Source organism: Xenopus tropicalis, chromosome 7 (genome assembly GCF_000004195.4).
Source record: "Xenopus tropicalis strain Nigerian chromosome 7, UCB_Xtro_10.0, whole genome shotgun sequence".
NCBI lineage: Eukaryota > Metazoa > Chordata > Amphibia > Anura > Pipidae > Xenopus > Xenopus tropicalis.
Window position 1 is genome coordinate 123,923,652 of NC_030683.2, and position 16,992 is coordinate 123,940,643.

Here is a 16,992-nt window from a genome sequence, read left to right on the forward strand (position 1 = left end):
TTTATTTATAAAGCGCCAACATATCCCGCAGCGCTGTACAATAAGTGGGTTCCATACATTGGACATACAGAGTAACATATAAAGCAATCAATAACCGATACAAGAGGTGAAGAGATCCCTGCCCAAAAGAGCTTACAATCTACAAGGAGAAAGGGTTGAGACACAAGGCGTGGGAATGGGCAGAGTTGTGAGAGGTGGGGCACAGGGTGTTGCTAAACTAGATTAGGGTAAGCTTCTCTAAATAAATGTGTTTTTAGAGATCTCTTGAAGGCAGAGAGATTGGGAGAAAGTCTGACAGTTTGTGGGAGCGAATTCCAGAGAAGGGGGGCAGCCCTTGCAAAGTCTCGTGCGAGTGTGTGAGGGGGGAATGAGAGAGGAGTTGGTTAATAGAGGAGTGTAACAATGCTAGTAATGTTAGTATGAATAGAGTCAAAGGAAGAAGAGAGATGTGACGTGTTTATGGATTGCAGGTCTCGGTATGTGTATGTTTGGGGGACAGCAGAGGGTGTAGGGGGAGTTAGCGAGAGTTGAAATGAGAGCAGATTGTGATCAGAGAGGGGGAAAGGGGAGTTGGTGAAGTTGGAGGTAAAACAACGTTTTGTAAATATAAGATCCAGGGAGTTTCCATTAGAGTGAGAGGGGGAGTCAGAGCACAGAGATACCCCAAAGGAGGATGTTAGTGAAAGGAGTTTAGAGGCAGCAGGGGCATTAGGATTGTTAACAGGTATGTTAAAGTCACCTAGTACAATGGATGGGGAGTCAGAGGAAAGGAAGTAAGGAAGCCAGGCAGAAAAGTTGTCAAAGAATTGTGAGGTCGGTCCAGGAGGTCGGTATATGGGCGCAATGTGAAGCGAAGCAGGGGAGAAGAGCCTAAGAGAGTGACCCTCAAATGAGGAATATGAGAGAGAGGGAGGAGGTGAAAGGACTTTAAATGAATAGCGGGGGGAGAAAAGGAGTCCTACCCCACCCCCTGCCTTGTTTCTAGGTCTGGGAGTGTGAGTAAGGTGTAGCCCCCCCAAAGGACAGAGCAGCAGGTGAGACAGTAGGTTGGTGGTGTGCCACATGGTTGAATATAAACCAATATATGCACAGCAGATAGATGACAGATAAATAGATAGATAGATATCTGCCTAATTCTTTGATATGGTTATGAAACTCCTTGGTTCCTTCTAATATCCTCATATTTTACCCCTGATGGTATAGAATTCGCTAAATATATAGACGTCTGTATGTGGGTGCTCTGGTTACTCACTGGTTATTCGGTATTAGTCTCAGCATGCCCTTAATGCCTCTTTTCAAGTATAATCTATGGGCTGAAGGGCCAGTGACAATCTCTTGCTTTAGCCTGGGGAGGGCATGGGTAGTGTGGGAGACTGCAGGTTGGCAGCCCTGTCACTTTTATCTATATCCAGCTGCCCCACATTCCTATAAGTTACCACCCCCGTAAACTGTAGGAGTGGCAACCTCCTCTCATTTCCCTTAAACACCCCTTTATATAATCCCTTTTAAAAAAATAAGAGCTGTATTTAATTAACATGACATATTTTGGTTTAATACCATGATGAATGATGCACTCACAGATAAAAGGCAGTAAATACTAATGTTTTCTTTCTTTCCCACATAAAGTGCCTGCAGATAACAATACAGTGAATGGACTGGTCTGCCGTACCTGCGCCTCTGCAGACTCAGCCTGGTGTTATACTAGTGATACCATGCAGTGTACAGGAGATGAAAATATGTGTCTCTTGCAAACTACAGAGATAAAGGGTAAGATTTTTATCTGTTTAAGCAGTTTAAAGGGACACTAAAGCCTAAAAAAGAATATGGCTAGAAATGTTTAGCTATGTGTTTTGAGCCCCTGTACCAGCCCAAAACCACCAAAGCTCTATAGAAATAAAGCCCCATATCCCTGAAGATGCCCACAGTAGCTCTCCATCTTTTGCCCAACTACTGCACATGCTCAGTCTGCTCTTGGCTGATGTCAGTGACCTGAGCTTAGGGATCGACTCACAATATTCTTTTTTCCTATGCCAGCTTGCTCTAGTCACTGCCTGGTCACTATTAAACATGCATACAAGCCAACCAATCACAGTCCTGTCTGGCTGCTCCCTAAAAAACTCCAGTCCTGCTCTGGCACTTTGAGCTTGGGGTGAGACTTTAGCTGAATCCTTATTGTGTGACTTTTCTTTCCCCCTTGTTAGAAAGGATGGAAACATTGACAGAACTTAGAGAAACTGAATTCAGTACAATTATTTTAAAGCATTAAATTCTTAATTAAACAAAAAAATAGGTTGATTCTATTACTTATATACCATAGAGTGAAAGCACCATATACCCCTCCCACATAGGTGACAAACATAACAATAGACACAACTTATTGCATACAAAGTAAAGTCAATGGAGATTCCTGCACTGAGCGGTTATTATATAGAGAACACAAGCTATGACTAAAGGTTCACTCACTTTCCTTATATAAAACAGCCCATCTGCGAACAAAATTACCCTATTGCAATGGGTGCAACACATTGATTTGCATCTTATAATCTCCTCCAGGTCCAATGTACAGAGCATTACTGGCTTTACTTGTGGGGATATAAACCAACAACTTCTTTCAAAGTGTTTATGAAGCAGTTGCATGGGGGTTTCTGTGTTGCACTGGTTCCTGTGTTGCCATGTAATGTAATGTGGGTGTTAAGAGTTTTTGCTTTGTTTAATAAAACATTTCCCAGCTCTCCAGAGCCAGTGGCTGCATAAATATGCAAAATACTCCACCAATGAGAATCCCAGCTGATGTGAGTAAATTTTGATCCCTGGTCTCTGTTCCTGCAATTGGAGTTGGGAGCATTAATGCCCTGGGGATTTGGGTGAAAGTTTTATTGTGCAATATTGCTTTAAGAATACAACCCTGATGTTGCTGGACTACAGCTCCCAGCATGCCTCACCCTTCATTATATGTTACATTATTCTGGGATTTGTAGTCCAGTAACAGCTGAGTAAGGTTTGGTTGAGCAGCGCTGTGCAGCAGGGTTTAGTTCCCCTTTCATCACAGGCCAAGTGCTGGGTAAGCATGAAATGCATTAGGCTATTTATATGGCATTTAAGTCATTTTTTAATGGATTGAAATAAACAAAGATTATTTTTTTAACTCTAAATCTGTGCAAAATATAAATAAATGTTAATAATAATATTTAATGGATGTTGTCATGTGCCTAATTTTAAATTCCTCTTCTGTTACATTTGAGTTGAAGAAAGTGACTTTCTTTTCTTGTTTCCTACGGGGGACACAAGCCTTGCATTGTTGACATCTAAAGAAACCGGTCATGTTTCTATTCTGGAAGCATTTTACAAAGGATTCTACTTTGGGCTGCTCATGGGTCACTCTTGCCAGACTGCTTGGCACTAACATTTGTTTTAATGTTTCTTTGTAAGATGTTTACTTAGATCTTTATCCTTCTTCAAAATCCACCACTGTTGCTTGAGTATTTTACTACCCACACAATTGTTGAGTTGTTATATGTTGTAATAAACGGAATAATTTCTAACTGTATCCCTTATCTTTTTATTTGTTTCTTATAAATGTTTCCTATCCTGTTTATCCACCTTATTTGGCTCTTGGGACTAATTTATTGTTGTAGTAATTCTCTTTACATTCTTTTTCATAGTCTTTCCTTACGACTGCAGATCCTCTTCAATCTCCCAAATTGATTATAAGGGATATTATTCAGCCAGTGCCTATTATGACAACTCATATTCAGAATTAGAAGTCAAAATTAGACGTCAAAGAACTACAGCCTGATATCATTGGTCTGCTTGGTGGGTTTACTTTATCCTTATGTACTTTTGGTAGCACAGGTATGGGATCTGGTACCTGGAAACCCATTATCCTGAAGGTTCCAATTTATGGGAAGGTCACCTCCCATAGACTCCATTTTAACCAAATAATTCAACTTTTCTTCCCCCAATAAGGGGTTATTATATCTTAGTTGGGATCAAGTACAGGTACTGTTTTATTATTACAGAGAAAAGGGAATCATTTAACCATGAAATAAACCCAATAGGGCTGTTCTGCCCCCAATAAGGGGTAATTATATCTTAGTTGGGATCAAGTACAGGTACTGTTTTATTATTACAGAGAAAAGGGAATCATTTAACCATTAAATAAACCCAATAGGGCTGTTCTGCCCCCAATAAGGGGTAATTATATCTTAGTTGGGATCAAGTACAGGTACTGTTTTATTATTACAGAGAAAAGGGAATCATTTAACCATTAAATAAACCCAATAGGGCTGTTCTGCCCCCAATAAGGGGTAATTATATCTTAGTTGGGATCAAGTACAGGTACTGTTTTATTATTACAGAGAAAAGGGAATCATTTAACCATTAAATAAACCCAATAGGACTGTTCTGCCCCCAATAAGGGGTAATTATATCTTAGTTGGGATCAAGTACAGGTACTGTTTTATTATTACAGAGAAAAGGAGAATATTTAAAAAAAAAATCTAAATTATTAAAATAGAGTCTATGGGAGATGGCCTTTCCATAATTCAGAACTTTCTGGATAATGGGTTTCCGGATAATGGGTCCCATACCTGTAACAACAACTTTACCAGCATATTAGGGAAAAATTGTGCCATAAGTTACAATTTGGTACCAGTATGTAATGTATATTTACTAATACAAGAAGCTTCAGTGGAAAATGGAAGAGCTAGAGTTAAAGGTACACAGATATGTTATTGGCATAAATAGATATATATAAGAATATCATTCATATTTATTGTGCCGATAACTCATGTGATATAAGTAGGGAGTGACTGGTATTTGTGCAGTAGGTAGGGCGCCAGGGCTGTTCCATTTACAAGAGTTTCATGATCTTGTAAAGATTTATTTTTTTGACTAAAGATTAATTTTTCAGTCACAGGAAGTATTTGACCTGCCAGTGTCTCACAAACCAACATCCTATAAATCAGAATAATTTCTCGCCAATTACTTCCTTGTCACAGTGTATAATTGGTGAGTGAGACTCAGGCTTTAGCCTCACAGAGCGGCCGGTGATTCCATAATGAGGTCTCTGCTGGGAACTCTCTGTGCCCTGTCTGTGTTTGCAGCAACAGGTGAGCATTTATAGCTTTGTCAGTGTGTCACTGTTTCTTTCATTGATATTTTAATGGTTTTAATAGTGATCAAGATACAGGTATGGGATCCCTTATCCAGAAACCCGTTATCCAGAAAGTTCTGAATTACAGAAAGGCAATGTCCCTTAGACTATATTTTAATCAAATAATTCAAATTTTTAAATATGATTTCCTTTTTCTCTGTAATAATAAAACAGTACCTGTACTTGATCCCAACTAAGATATAATTACCCCTTATTGGGGGCAGAACAGCCCTATTGGGTTTATTTAATGGTTAAATGATTCCCTTTTCTCTGTAATAATAAAACAGTACCTGTACTTGATCCCAACTAAGATATAATTACCCCTTATTGGGGGCAGAACAGCCCTATTGGGTTTATTTAATGGTTAAATGATTCCCTTTTCTCTGTAATAATAAAACAGTACCTGTACTTGATCCCAACTAAGATATAATTACCCCTTATTGGGGCAGAACAGCCCTATTGGGTTTATTTAATGGTTAAATGATTCCCTTTTCTCTGTAATAATAAAACAGTACCTGTACTTGATCCCAACTAAGATATAATTACCCCTTATTGGGGCAGAACAGCCCTATTGGGTTTATTTAATGGTTAAATGATTCCCTTTTCTCTGTAATAATAAAACAGTACCTGTACTTGATCCCAACTAAGATATAATTACCCCTTATTGGGGCAGAACAGCCCTATTGGGTTTATTTAATGGTTAAATGATTCCCTTTTCTCTGTAATAATAAAACAGTACCTGTACTTGATCCCAACTAAGATATAATTACCCCTTATTGGGGGCAGAACAGCCCTATTGGGTTTATTTAATGGTTAAATGATTCCCTTTTCTCTGTAATAATATAACAGTACCTGTACTTGATCCCGAGCATTCTGGATAACAGGTCCCATACCTGTAGAAACAAAAGAGAGAGAGATACAGAAAGGGACTGGGTGCAGTCGGGTGATATTGCACCTATGAGTAGTGATGAATGAAATGTTTTGCCAGGCACGGATTCACTGCCAAATTCTGTATTTCACCATTGGCAGATTTTTTCTTGAAACAGGAGCAAAAATGTGTGCATACAAAATTCGGCAAGTGGGGAAAAAGTTGCAGTTGCCTCAAAAAAGTTGGATGCATCAAAAAAAGATATTATGAGGCATGGAGATGAGAGATCCTTGCAGGGACATATTTAATATAGAAGAAAGTTTCTTAATGGAAGGTTATAGTTTCATAATTTACTTCCACCTTAAAGGGGCTGTTCACCTTTAAATTAACTTTAATATGACGTAGACATTGATAGTCTGAGACACTGGTTTTTATTTTTGATAATATGTAGCCTTTCAGTTATTTAGCTTTTTGCTCAGCAGCTCTCCAGCTTGGAATTTCAGCAGCTTTCTGGTTGCTATGGTTTTATTTACCTTAGCAACCAGGCAGTGGTTTGAATGAGAGACACTGGAATATGAATTGGAAGGGACCTGAAATGATAGATAAGTAATAAAAACTAATAATAATAATAATAATAATAAAATTGTATACTCATGGAGCAATAGTTTTGTTAGTTACTGGGGTCAGTGGCCTCCATTTGAAAGCTGGAAAGAGGCAAAAGAAGACAAATAATTCAAAAAGTATAAAAAATAAATAATGAAGACCAATTGCAAAGTTTCTAGGAATTGGACATTCTATAACATATGAAAAGTTAACTTAAAGGAGTAAGGGGATGGGAAGAATGTAGACAAAGCAATTAGGGATATCGAAATGTTTATCTTAAGGGCTAAACTCCGCGGCAGCTTCTGTCGGATGGTATCAGATCACCCTACAAGTCACATGTAGTTACATGAGTGAAAATACAATGGGACTGAAAATGTACATACTACACGTATGTACATTTTGCCTTCCCATACAACTTGCCTGTTGCCATGCTACATCCTCATCCAATGAGATAAAATCTGATGGCGTCTGACGGACTTCTTTTTCCCATTGAATACATTGGGGGGTCATTTATAAAAGTTGCAAAGTGCCAAATTTTTCACACAGTAAAAATATTTGCACTGCTCTTAAATATTTCTATTTATTTCTATTTGCCCTGTGTTTATAGTTATAATGCTGGACAAGACTGGTGCATTTAATGCGCAAACATTATTGCCTATTTTCTGCATTACAGCCTAGGGAGATCAGAGTTTGTAGGATGCTACAAAATCAGAGAAAATCTGAGCCACAAAATCTTATCAAACCTCCCCTGCTGGCCATACACGCAGCGGTGTAACCATACGAAGGGTTGTTTTGTACAATTTACGCACTGTAAAATGTAATTATCATCCTGATCATTTTCATACCATGGTGATTGGTTGTTTAGTCGATGGGACAGGTTAGAACATTCCGGTTGGATTAGGATAAAATCTGCGCATGTATCTCTGTATCTGCCGATACCCTTGGGGACCCACGATGGGAGTCACTTTGGTACGATTGGTGCCTGTAACTATTTCATGTTCATAACATCCTCCCATTGGTTATTTTTAGGGCTTTATCATACAATTTCAGGCTGAATGTTGTGTCGCTTTCTCTGATCTGTTCCTCAAGATCTTTTATGCCTGTTTATGTTCAAAGACTTTAATAACAAAATCTCTTCTTTTAGGTTATTCTCTGTCCTGCACACAATGCCTGAATCTGAATGGAATATCCTGCTCTGGTACCAGTGGGACCTGCCCGACCAATCAAGTCTGTGCATCAGTGCACCTGAGCCTTTCCATACGTAGGTGTCACCCATTTATAAAAATGTAGTTATATCTCTTTAAAGGGGGGGCTCAACCAAACCTTATTTAGTTGTTGCTGGACCACAAATTCTAGAATAATGTAACATACAGTGGCTTGCAAAAGTATTCGGCCCCCTTGAACTTTTCCACATTTTGTCACATTACAGCCACAAACATGAATCAATTTTATTGGAATTCCACGGGAAAGACCAATACAAAGTGGTGTACATGTGAGAAGTGGAGCGAAAATCATACATGATTCCAAACATTTTTTACAAATAAATAACTGCAAAGTGGGGTGTGCGTAATTATTCAGCCCCCTTTGGTCTGAGTGCAGTCAGTTGCCCATAGACATTGCCTGATGAGTGCTAATGACTAAATAGAGTGCACCTGTGTGTAATCTAATGTCAGTACAAATACAGCTGCTCTGTGACGGCCTCAGAGGTTGCTAAGAGAATATTGGGAGCAACAACACCATGAAGTCCAAAGAACACACCAGACAGGTCAGGGATAAAGTTATTGAGAAATTTAAAGCAGGCTTAGGCTACAAAAAGATTTCCAAAGCCTTGAACATCCCACGGAGCACTGTTCCACCGATCATTCAGAAATGGAAGGAGTATGGCACAACTGTAACCCTACCAAGACAAGGCCGTCCACCTAAACTCACAGGCCGAACAAGGAGAGCGCTGATCAGAAATGCAGCCAAGAGGCCCATGGTGACTCTGGGGGAGCTGCAGAGATCTACAGCTCAGGTGGGGGAATCTGTCCATAGGACAACTATTAGTCGTGCACTGCACAAAGTTGGCCTTTATGGAAGAGTGGCAAGAAGAAAGCCATTGTTAACAGAAAACCATAAGAAGTCCCGTTTGCAGTTTGCCACAAGCCATGTGGGGGGGGGCAGCAAACATGTGGAAGAAGGTGCTCTGGTCAGATGAGACCAAAATTGAACTTTTTGGCCAAAATGCAAAATGCTATGTGTGGCGAAAAACTAACACTGCATATCACTCTGAACAAACCATCCCCACTGTCACATATGGGGGGGCAGCATCATGCTCTGGGGGGCTTCTCTTCAGCAGGGACAGGGAAGCTGGTCAGAGTTGATGGGAAGATGGATGGAGCCAAATACAGGGCAATCTTGGAAGAAAACCTCTTGGAGTCTGCAAAAGACTAGAGACTGGGGCGGAGGTTCACCTTCCAGCAGGACAACGACCCTAAACATAAAGCCAGGGCAACAATGGAATGGTTTAAAACAAAACATATCCATGTGTTAGAATGGCCCAGTCACAGTCCAGATCTAAATCCAATGGAGAATCTGTGGCAAGATCTGAAAACTGCTGTTTCCAAACGCTGTCCATCTAATCTGACTGAGCTGGAGCTGTTTTGTAAAGAAGAATGGGCAAGGATTTCAGTCTGTAGATGGGCAAAGCTGGTAGAGACATACCCTAAAAGCCTGGCAGCTGGAATTGCAGCAAAAGGGTGTTCTACAAAGTATTGACTCAGGGGGCTGAATAATTACGCACACCCCACTTTGCAGTTATTTATTTGTAAAAAATGTTTGGAATCATGTATGATTTTCCTTCCACTTCTCACGTGTACACCACTTTGTATTGGTCTTTCACGTGGAATTCCAATAAAATTGATTCATGTTTGTGGCTGTAATGTGACAAAATGTGGAAAAGTTCAAGGGGGCTGAATACTTTTGCAAGCCACTGTATAATGAAGGGTGAGGCATGCTGGGAGCTGTAGTCCAGCAACATCAGGGTTGTATTCTTAAGTTTCTTTGTAGAGGTGAAGAGCTGTATAATATCTGGAAGAATAAGTTGGATAAAGAGATCTTGGAATTTCTTGCGGACTGGTCGGATGACGACGAGAGTGATGGAGTTACTGAGTGTATCCGGGGGACTCCTAAGAAAGACATTAGGAAGGCTGTTTTAGGTTTTATTAGGGATTAAAAATGATTTTTAAATAAAGTTTTCCTTTTAAAAATAGGTTTCTAATGATGCTGTAAAGCAGGGGTGGCCAATACGATCTCGGTCCACCAGTCGATCCCCGGTGGATTTCTGGTGGGATGCGGGAGTGCTGCATGAATGTGTCTGTACGCAACACAGCATACGTATGCATTCACGCCGCACTTCTGCATTCTCCGGTCATCATCAATCGACGATGAAGAAGGTCTGGCCACCCCTCCTGTAAAGTAATTGCTGGGTTTTCCTGCCATGTTACTTTATTACTGAGTTGAAACCTTATTGCTTCTCGGGCCTTTTGGCTACAATCAAGTGTCTTAGGGGCATGTTTACTAAGATTGGAGATAAATATCACCAGTAATGTTGCCTGTAGCAACCAATCAGATCTTTGCTTTTGGTTTCTAACTTGTAGGTGATTGTTCAAATCTAATTACTGATTGGTTTCTATGAGCAACAGCACCGGTGATATTTATCTCCAATCTTAGTAAACATGCCCCTCAAGGTCCCCATACACAGGCCGATAGTAGCTGCCGATATGGGTCCCTTAGACCGTTTTGGCAGCTTATCAGCCCGTGTATGGGCACTACCGGCGGGCCTGCCTGACCAATATCTAGCTGATGCGGTCCCTGATCCGACTAGATTTTCTAACCTGCCCGATCGAGATCTGGCCAATTTCAGGACCGAATTTTCCTATGCCCGTTGTTATAATTATAAAACGATTTAATTATCCATATTGCCCACCCGTAGGTGGGGATATCAGGAGAAGATCAGCTCGCTTGGCGACATCGCCAAGTGAGCGGATCGGCCCGTGTATGGGGACCTTTAGTCATTAGGTGCCTGCAGACGCAACCCCGACAGCTGTGAGAGAGCTGCCTTAAAGGAGAACTAAAGCCTAAAATAGAAAATCATTAGAAATGCTGTATTTAGTATACTGAACATAAACATAGACATTCTGAACTTACTGCACAAGCCCAGAGGTTGAGAAGCCTAATTAAAATAATGATTTATGCTTTCAAAATTGTCCACAGGGGGCTGCCATGTTGTTACTTTGTTAGACCATCTTCTATAAGATCTGGCTCCTGCACATGCTCAGTTTGCTCTGGGCTGCTGTTGGGAGGCGGAGCTTAGGGAATGTAGTAAATTATCAAAACAACAGCACAAAGCCAGTGGCTGCATAAATATGCAAAATAATCCCCCAATGAGAATCCCAGCTGATGTGAGTAAATCCGGCTCCCTGTTCTCTGTTCCTGCAATTGGAGTTGGGAGCAATAAGCACAGTTTCCCAGCACTGAACAAGTCTGTCCCTTTATCCCCATGTCTGATTCCTGTGCCATATAATGAGGGGAAATATGATGTAATTATCTCTATATGTAAGATAATATCAAAATGGCTGATATAGTGCTGGGAATCTAATTAGCATTCTCATTGGTCGATGCTCTTGTGTATATATTTTTTTCTTCAACCTCCATAGAGAACTAGGTGGAACCTAAAAATCATCCCATTGGCACAGAGACACAGGTGCATCATGGGTACAGGTACATATAAACTAGCGCTGCCCTATTATACACATTGTATTACAGGATATAAATAAAAACAAGCTTTAGCTCAGTATTTAGACATAACTTGTTTGCAACAGACTCCCAAATATTCCCATATCTCCATCCCCCCCAAAAAAGTCCAGAAGATAATTGTGGCTTTTTCTAACCAAAACACATTCTGAATTCTATCCTTCTACAAATGACTCTCTCTAACACTCACATTACACTGACCAAAGCAAGAGTTTGCTGAGCAGACTGGGGGTTCCATACACAGCCTATTTATTATAGTGAGAGCACAAACTCTGAACTGAGTGTCAGTCACTTTGGGAAGGAACATATTGTTTGTGCAGAGGTTCCCCTGTACATATCATGTTGTTCTGCCTATACACCTACTGGCACAGTTTGGCCTCTCCCCGTGTGTAATGCACACAAACCCCCATGCAACTGCTTCATAAACACTTTGAGAGAAGTAGTTTGTCTGTTGTGTGGTTTTATATAAAAACAAAACAAAAAAAAGTGCAAAAAAGCAAGCCCCAGTGCTAAAGCTAGTAATATTCTGTACCTTACCCATGGGGGAGAGTGTAAGGTGCATATACAGTCACTGTATTACATACAGAAAATCCTTTCCAATGGGAAAGTTTATTCCCAGAGGGGCTGTTTTGTAATAGCAAAGTGACTGAAACTTTTGTCACAGCTTCTGCCTCTGTTTCCAACCTTTGTAACTTATATTTGTTACACAGCTCAGTGTTTGGAATCATTACAAGGTGGAAAGAAAAGTCACACAATAAGGATTCAGCTAAAGTCTCACCCCAAGCTCAAAGTGCCAGAGCAGGACTTCAGTTTTTTAGGGAGCAGCCAGACAGGACTGTGATTGGTTGGCTTGTATGCATGTTTAATAGTGACCAGACAAAGCAGGCAGGGGAAAGAAGAATATTGTGAGTCGATCCCTAAGCTCAGGTCACTGACATCAGCCAAGAGCAGACTGAGCATGTGCAGTAGTTGGGCAAGGAAAAAGATGGAGAGCTACTGTGGGCATATTCAGGGGCATGGCGCTTTATTTCTATAGAGTGTTGGTGGCTTTGGGCTGGTACAAGGGCCCAAAACACATAGCTAAACATTTCTAGCCATATTCTTTTTTAGGCTTTAGTTGTCCTTTAAGCCCATTGCTGCAATTGAGGGGAGGCCATTCTGCCGGTAACGGGGGGCGATCACCTCACTCCAGTGAAGTCTTTGCTGGGAGTGATATGGATGCAGAGAGTTCAGTCCTGAGTTTTACTCGGTTGAAAAATTCCGTCAGGATTATTGCAGAAGATTGGGTGATTGGGAGAGTGTCGAGAAGTGGCTGCCTTATGTTGTTGACGTGATCCTTGGGGAGTTTGGCAGAGTAAGGAGAGCTGAAATTCTCCCTATTCAGGATTACTGGAGAAGGGGAGTCTTTGATGTGACCTTTAATGGCGAAGGGATCTTCTTAAGTTTCCTGAAGATTTGGCAGAAGAACCCTGATGATGAGCGGTTGGTGGGGTTTAAGATCATTCCCCAGGCAAGAGGAGGTGACTTTGGTAATAAAGTCTTATTCGCCTTTTGTGCATCTTAGAGAAATCAAGGCAGTTTTGTGGAGATATTGCACGAAAGTCTCTTTCTCTGGGCGGGTTTTGAATGAACTAGGTCTTTGGACATCCAAGTACAGGTTCAAAGTGATTTTTGAGAAATATTTGCTTCCCCCTGCAAGGTTTCGACTTCGGAATGTAAACCTGGATGTCTATTTGAATGGAATGCCAGTGTTTTGCAGGAAATGTCGACACTCTGGTCATGGTGCCGATTGTTCTCAGCCTAAATGTTGTCATTTTTGCTTCAAGGACGGCCATCTTCATGTAAGTTGTCCTCAGAGAAAGAAGATAAGATGCTGTGGCACATGGGAAGACTAGACAAATCTCCCTTGTCGCAGGGGACTAGCCTCCCCGTCTGCCACAGCCCTTAGGAGAAGATTCTGACCAAGCTCCTATTGTGGCTTTTGGTGAATTTTCCGATGTTCCCCCTGGGCTGTTTTTGATAAGCCTGTTCTGGCGCCTGAGGGAAGTATGGAGATGGAGCAAGTCATTTATATTTTGTTTGATATGAATTAAAGTTTCTTTTTAATTTCAAGAAAAATAAAAGTTTGGTTTCTAATGATGTGATGGTGGGTCTTATCCTGCTTTTCACTTCATTACTGAGTTGAAACTGTAAAAAAAAAAGAAAAATATGTTCTTCTTGTTGGTCTATTTAGGATGTTTATGTTTCTTTCTGTATAGAAAATACAGCATTTCTAATGATATTATATTTTAGACTTTAGTTCTCCTTTAATGTTTTTTAAGTTGTGGTTTTCTATAGAATATTATTAGAAGCCTGTAACAGGGGTACATATAAATGAATACATGTGAATTATACAGAGCTTTGGCCCACCATGTAAAGTACTGAATCGTCAGCCACAAGATGTTTATTTTTGATAACCCCCAGACCCCCCCAGATTAACAAAGGTGTTTTTGCTTTAGCTTTCCTAGGGTTGAGTAACCGTGACATATTCACAAGCACCTGTGCATCGCAAGAATTATGTAATGTAACTGGGAGTTTTAGTTTTCCATTTACCACGGTGACGTATGCCTCATCCTGCTGTTCCACAGAGAACTGCACCCCAACTTTACCAACAAGTAAGTACCCCCACTATTATAATCCCTACCCTCATAGTCTGTACAGAGAGATTTACACTTAAACATATAACTAAGGATCCTCAATGGCCAGTCAAAAAAAGGGTTAGAGTAAATGGGACACATCCCCCAGATTTAACGGGCAAGTCAAGCAGCTATATCCAAGTGTATCCCACACTAGTGATGGGCAAAATATTTCGCCAGGCATGGATTCGCGGTGAATTTCCGCATTTCACCATTGGCGGATTGTTTCACGAAAAGGATGAAAAAATTTGCCGCGGAAAAATCTGGCGCACGCCCGAAAATTGTCGCTGGCGTCAAAAAAGAATATTCGCGGGTGTCAAAAGAATAGCTGCGCGACAAAATAATAGCCGTGAGTGACAAAATAATAGCCGTGGGCGACAAAATAATAGCCACGGGCGACAAAAGAATAGCTGCGCGACAAAATAATAGCCGCGGGTGACAAAAGAATAGCCGCAGGCGACAAAAGAATAGCCGCGGGCGACAAAAGAATAGCCGCGGGCGACAAAAGAATAGCCGCGGGCGACAAAAGAATAGCCGCGGGCGACAAAAGAATAGCCGTGCGACAAAAGAATAGTCGCAGGCGACAATTTTTTTTGCCGCACAACATTTTCGCCGTTTCGCAAATTTTTCACTGTTTAGCGGATCTTTTGAAAGATTCGCAAATTTTTCGGCGAAGTGAAATGGAACAGATTCGCTCATCATTAGACCCCATGGGTTCCAAAGCATAGTTTTATGCACAGAACTGCCCCACCCACTCCCCACATTCCAAAGCATTTTACAAGTACATTAGCAGGGTTTTATAGCTTGCTAAAAATACATAGTCAGGGTTTTGTATAATAAACACTAGCATAAAATTAGTTTTTACTTTGTGTAGTTTTGACGTAGAGTTTAATAAACAAAACCCTGCTGATGTACTTGTAAAATGCTTTGGAATGTGGGGAGTGGGTGGGGCAATTCTGTGCATAAAACTGTGCTTTGGAACCCATGGGGTCACAACTGCCTATGACTAAGTACCGGTAGGGTAAGAAATGTGTAAGGCGGCATTCTGTGGGGTTTGTATGTTTTTAATATGGTTTTTTGAATACAAATGTGATTTTTCTTTTGAACTTTCATATTGAGTCTGGGATACACTTGGATATAGCTGTACAGAGAGATACCATAAAACTATGGCACATAGGGATTCCCCTGTACTAAGCACAATTCAGCAGGAACAGCCCCCTAAGTTTGCTCATAGCCTGTACAGAGAGATACCATAAAACTATGGCAGCATAGGGATTCCCCTGTACTAAGCACAATTCAGCAGGAACAGCCCCCTAAGTTTGCTCATAGCCTGTACAGAGAGATACCATAAAAATATGGCAGCATAGGGATTCCCCTGTACTAAGCACAATTCAGCAGGAACAGCCCCCTAAGTTTGCTCATAGCCTGTACAGAGAGATACCATAAAACTATGGCAGCATAGGGATTCTCCTGTACTAAGCACAATTCAGCAGGAACAGCCCCCTAAGTTTGCTCATAGCCTGTACAGAGAGAGACCATATAACTATGGCAGCATAGGGATTCCCCTGTACTAAGCACAATTCAGCAGGAACAGCCCCCTAAGTTTGCTCATAGCCTGTACAGAGAGAGACCATATAACTATGGCAGCATAGGGATTCCCCCTTCAGCAGGAACAGACCCCTAATATAAATATATACAGTGGCTTGCAAAAGTATTCGGCCCCCTTGAACTTTTCCACATTTTGTCACATTACAGCCACAAACATGAATCAATTTTATTGGAATTCCACGTGAAAGACCAATGATCGGTGGAACAGTGCTCCGTGGGATGTTCAAGGCTTTGGAAATCTTTTTGTAGCCTAAGCCTGCTTTAAATTTCTCAATAACTTTATCCCTGACCTGTCTGGTGTGTTCTTTGGGCTTCATGGTGTTGTTGCTCCCAATATTCTCTTAGACAACCTCTGAGGCCGTCACAGAGCAGCTGTATTTGTACTGACATTAGATTACACACAGGTGCACTCTATTTAGTCATTAGCACTCATCAGGCAATGTCTATGGGCAACTGACTGCACTCAGACCAAAGGGGGCTGAATAATTACGCACACCCCACTTTGCAGTTATTTATTTGTAAAAAATGTTTGGAATCATGTATGATTTTCCTTCCACTTCTCACGTGTACACCACTTTGTATTGGTCTTTCACGTGGAATTCCAATAAAATTGATTCATGTTTGTGGCTGTAATGTGACAAAATGTGGAAAAGTTCAAGGGGGTCGAATACTTTTGCAAGCCACTGTATATATTATCTCTAAATACCTGGGTGTCAACTAATACAATCTGTGCACCACTGCAGCCACCCCAGCAGCCACCACTGGAACCAGCCCTGAAACCACTACTGAATCCACCACTGCAACCACCACTGAAACCACCACTGCAACCACCACTGAAACCACCACTGAATCCACCACTGCAACCACCACTGAAACCAGCCCTGAAACCACTACTGAATCCACCACTGCAACCACCACCGAGTTCACCACTGCAACCAGTACTGAAACCAGCACTGGAGCCACTACCGAATTCACCACTGCAGCCACCACCGAGTTCACCACTGCAACCAGTACTGCAACCCCCACTGCAGCCTTCAATTGCAACATTACTACAGCCACCACTGGAAACACCACTGCAGCAACCAATGGAACCTGCACTGCAACCACCACTGAAGCCACCAATGGAACCAGCACTGCAACCACCCCTGCAGCCACCAATGGAACCAGCACTGCAACCACCCCTGCAGCCGCCAATGAAACCAGCACTGCAACCACCACTAAAGCCACCAATGGAACCAGCACTGCAACCACCACTAAAGCCACCCCTGCAGCCACCAATGCAGCCTTTG

The 16,992-nt window shown here is 41.4% G+C and overlaps 1 protein-coding gene across 2 annotated transcripts in view; it reads left to right on the top strand.

The window, feature by feature from the left end:
* Positions 1-5,009: 5,009 nt before the first annotated feature.
* LOC116412188 (phospholipase A2 inhibitor subunit gamma B-like) overlaps positions 5,010-16,992 on the top strand; it is a 62,676-nt gene continuing 50,693 nt past the window's right edge. Inside the window, exons 1-3 of one of the 2 annotated variants that reach the window (XM_031905839.1) lie at positions 5,010-5,111; positions 7,771-7,887; positions 13,919-14,074. In XM_031905839.1, the coding sequence (XP_031761699.1) occupies positions 5,060-5,111; positions 7,771-7,887; positions 13,919-14,074 (325 nt within the window). In that variant the 5' untranslated portion in view covers positions 5,010-5,059. The remainder of the gene's footprint in view (positions 5,112-7,770; positions 7,888-13,918; positions 14,075-16,992) is intronic. The other variant, XM_031905840.1, reaches the window with a different exon arrangement.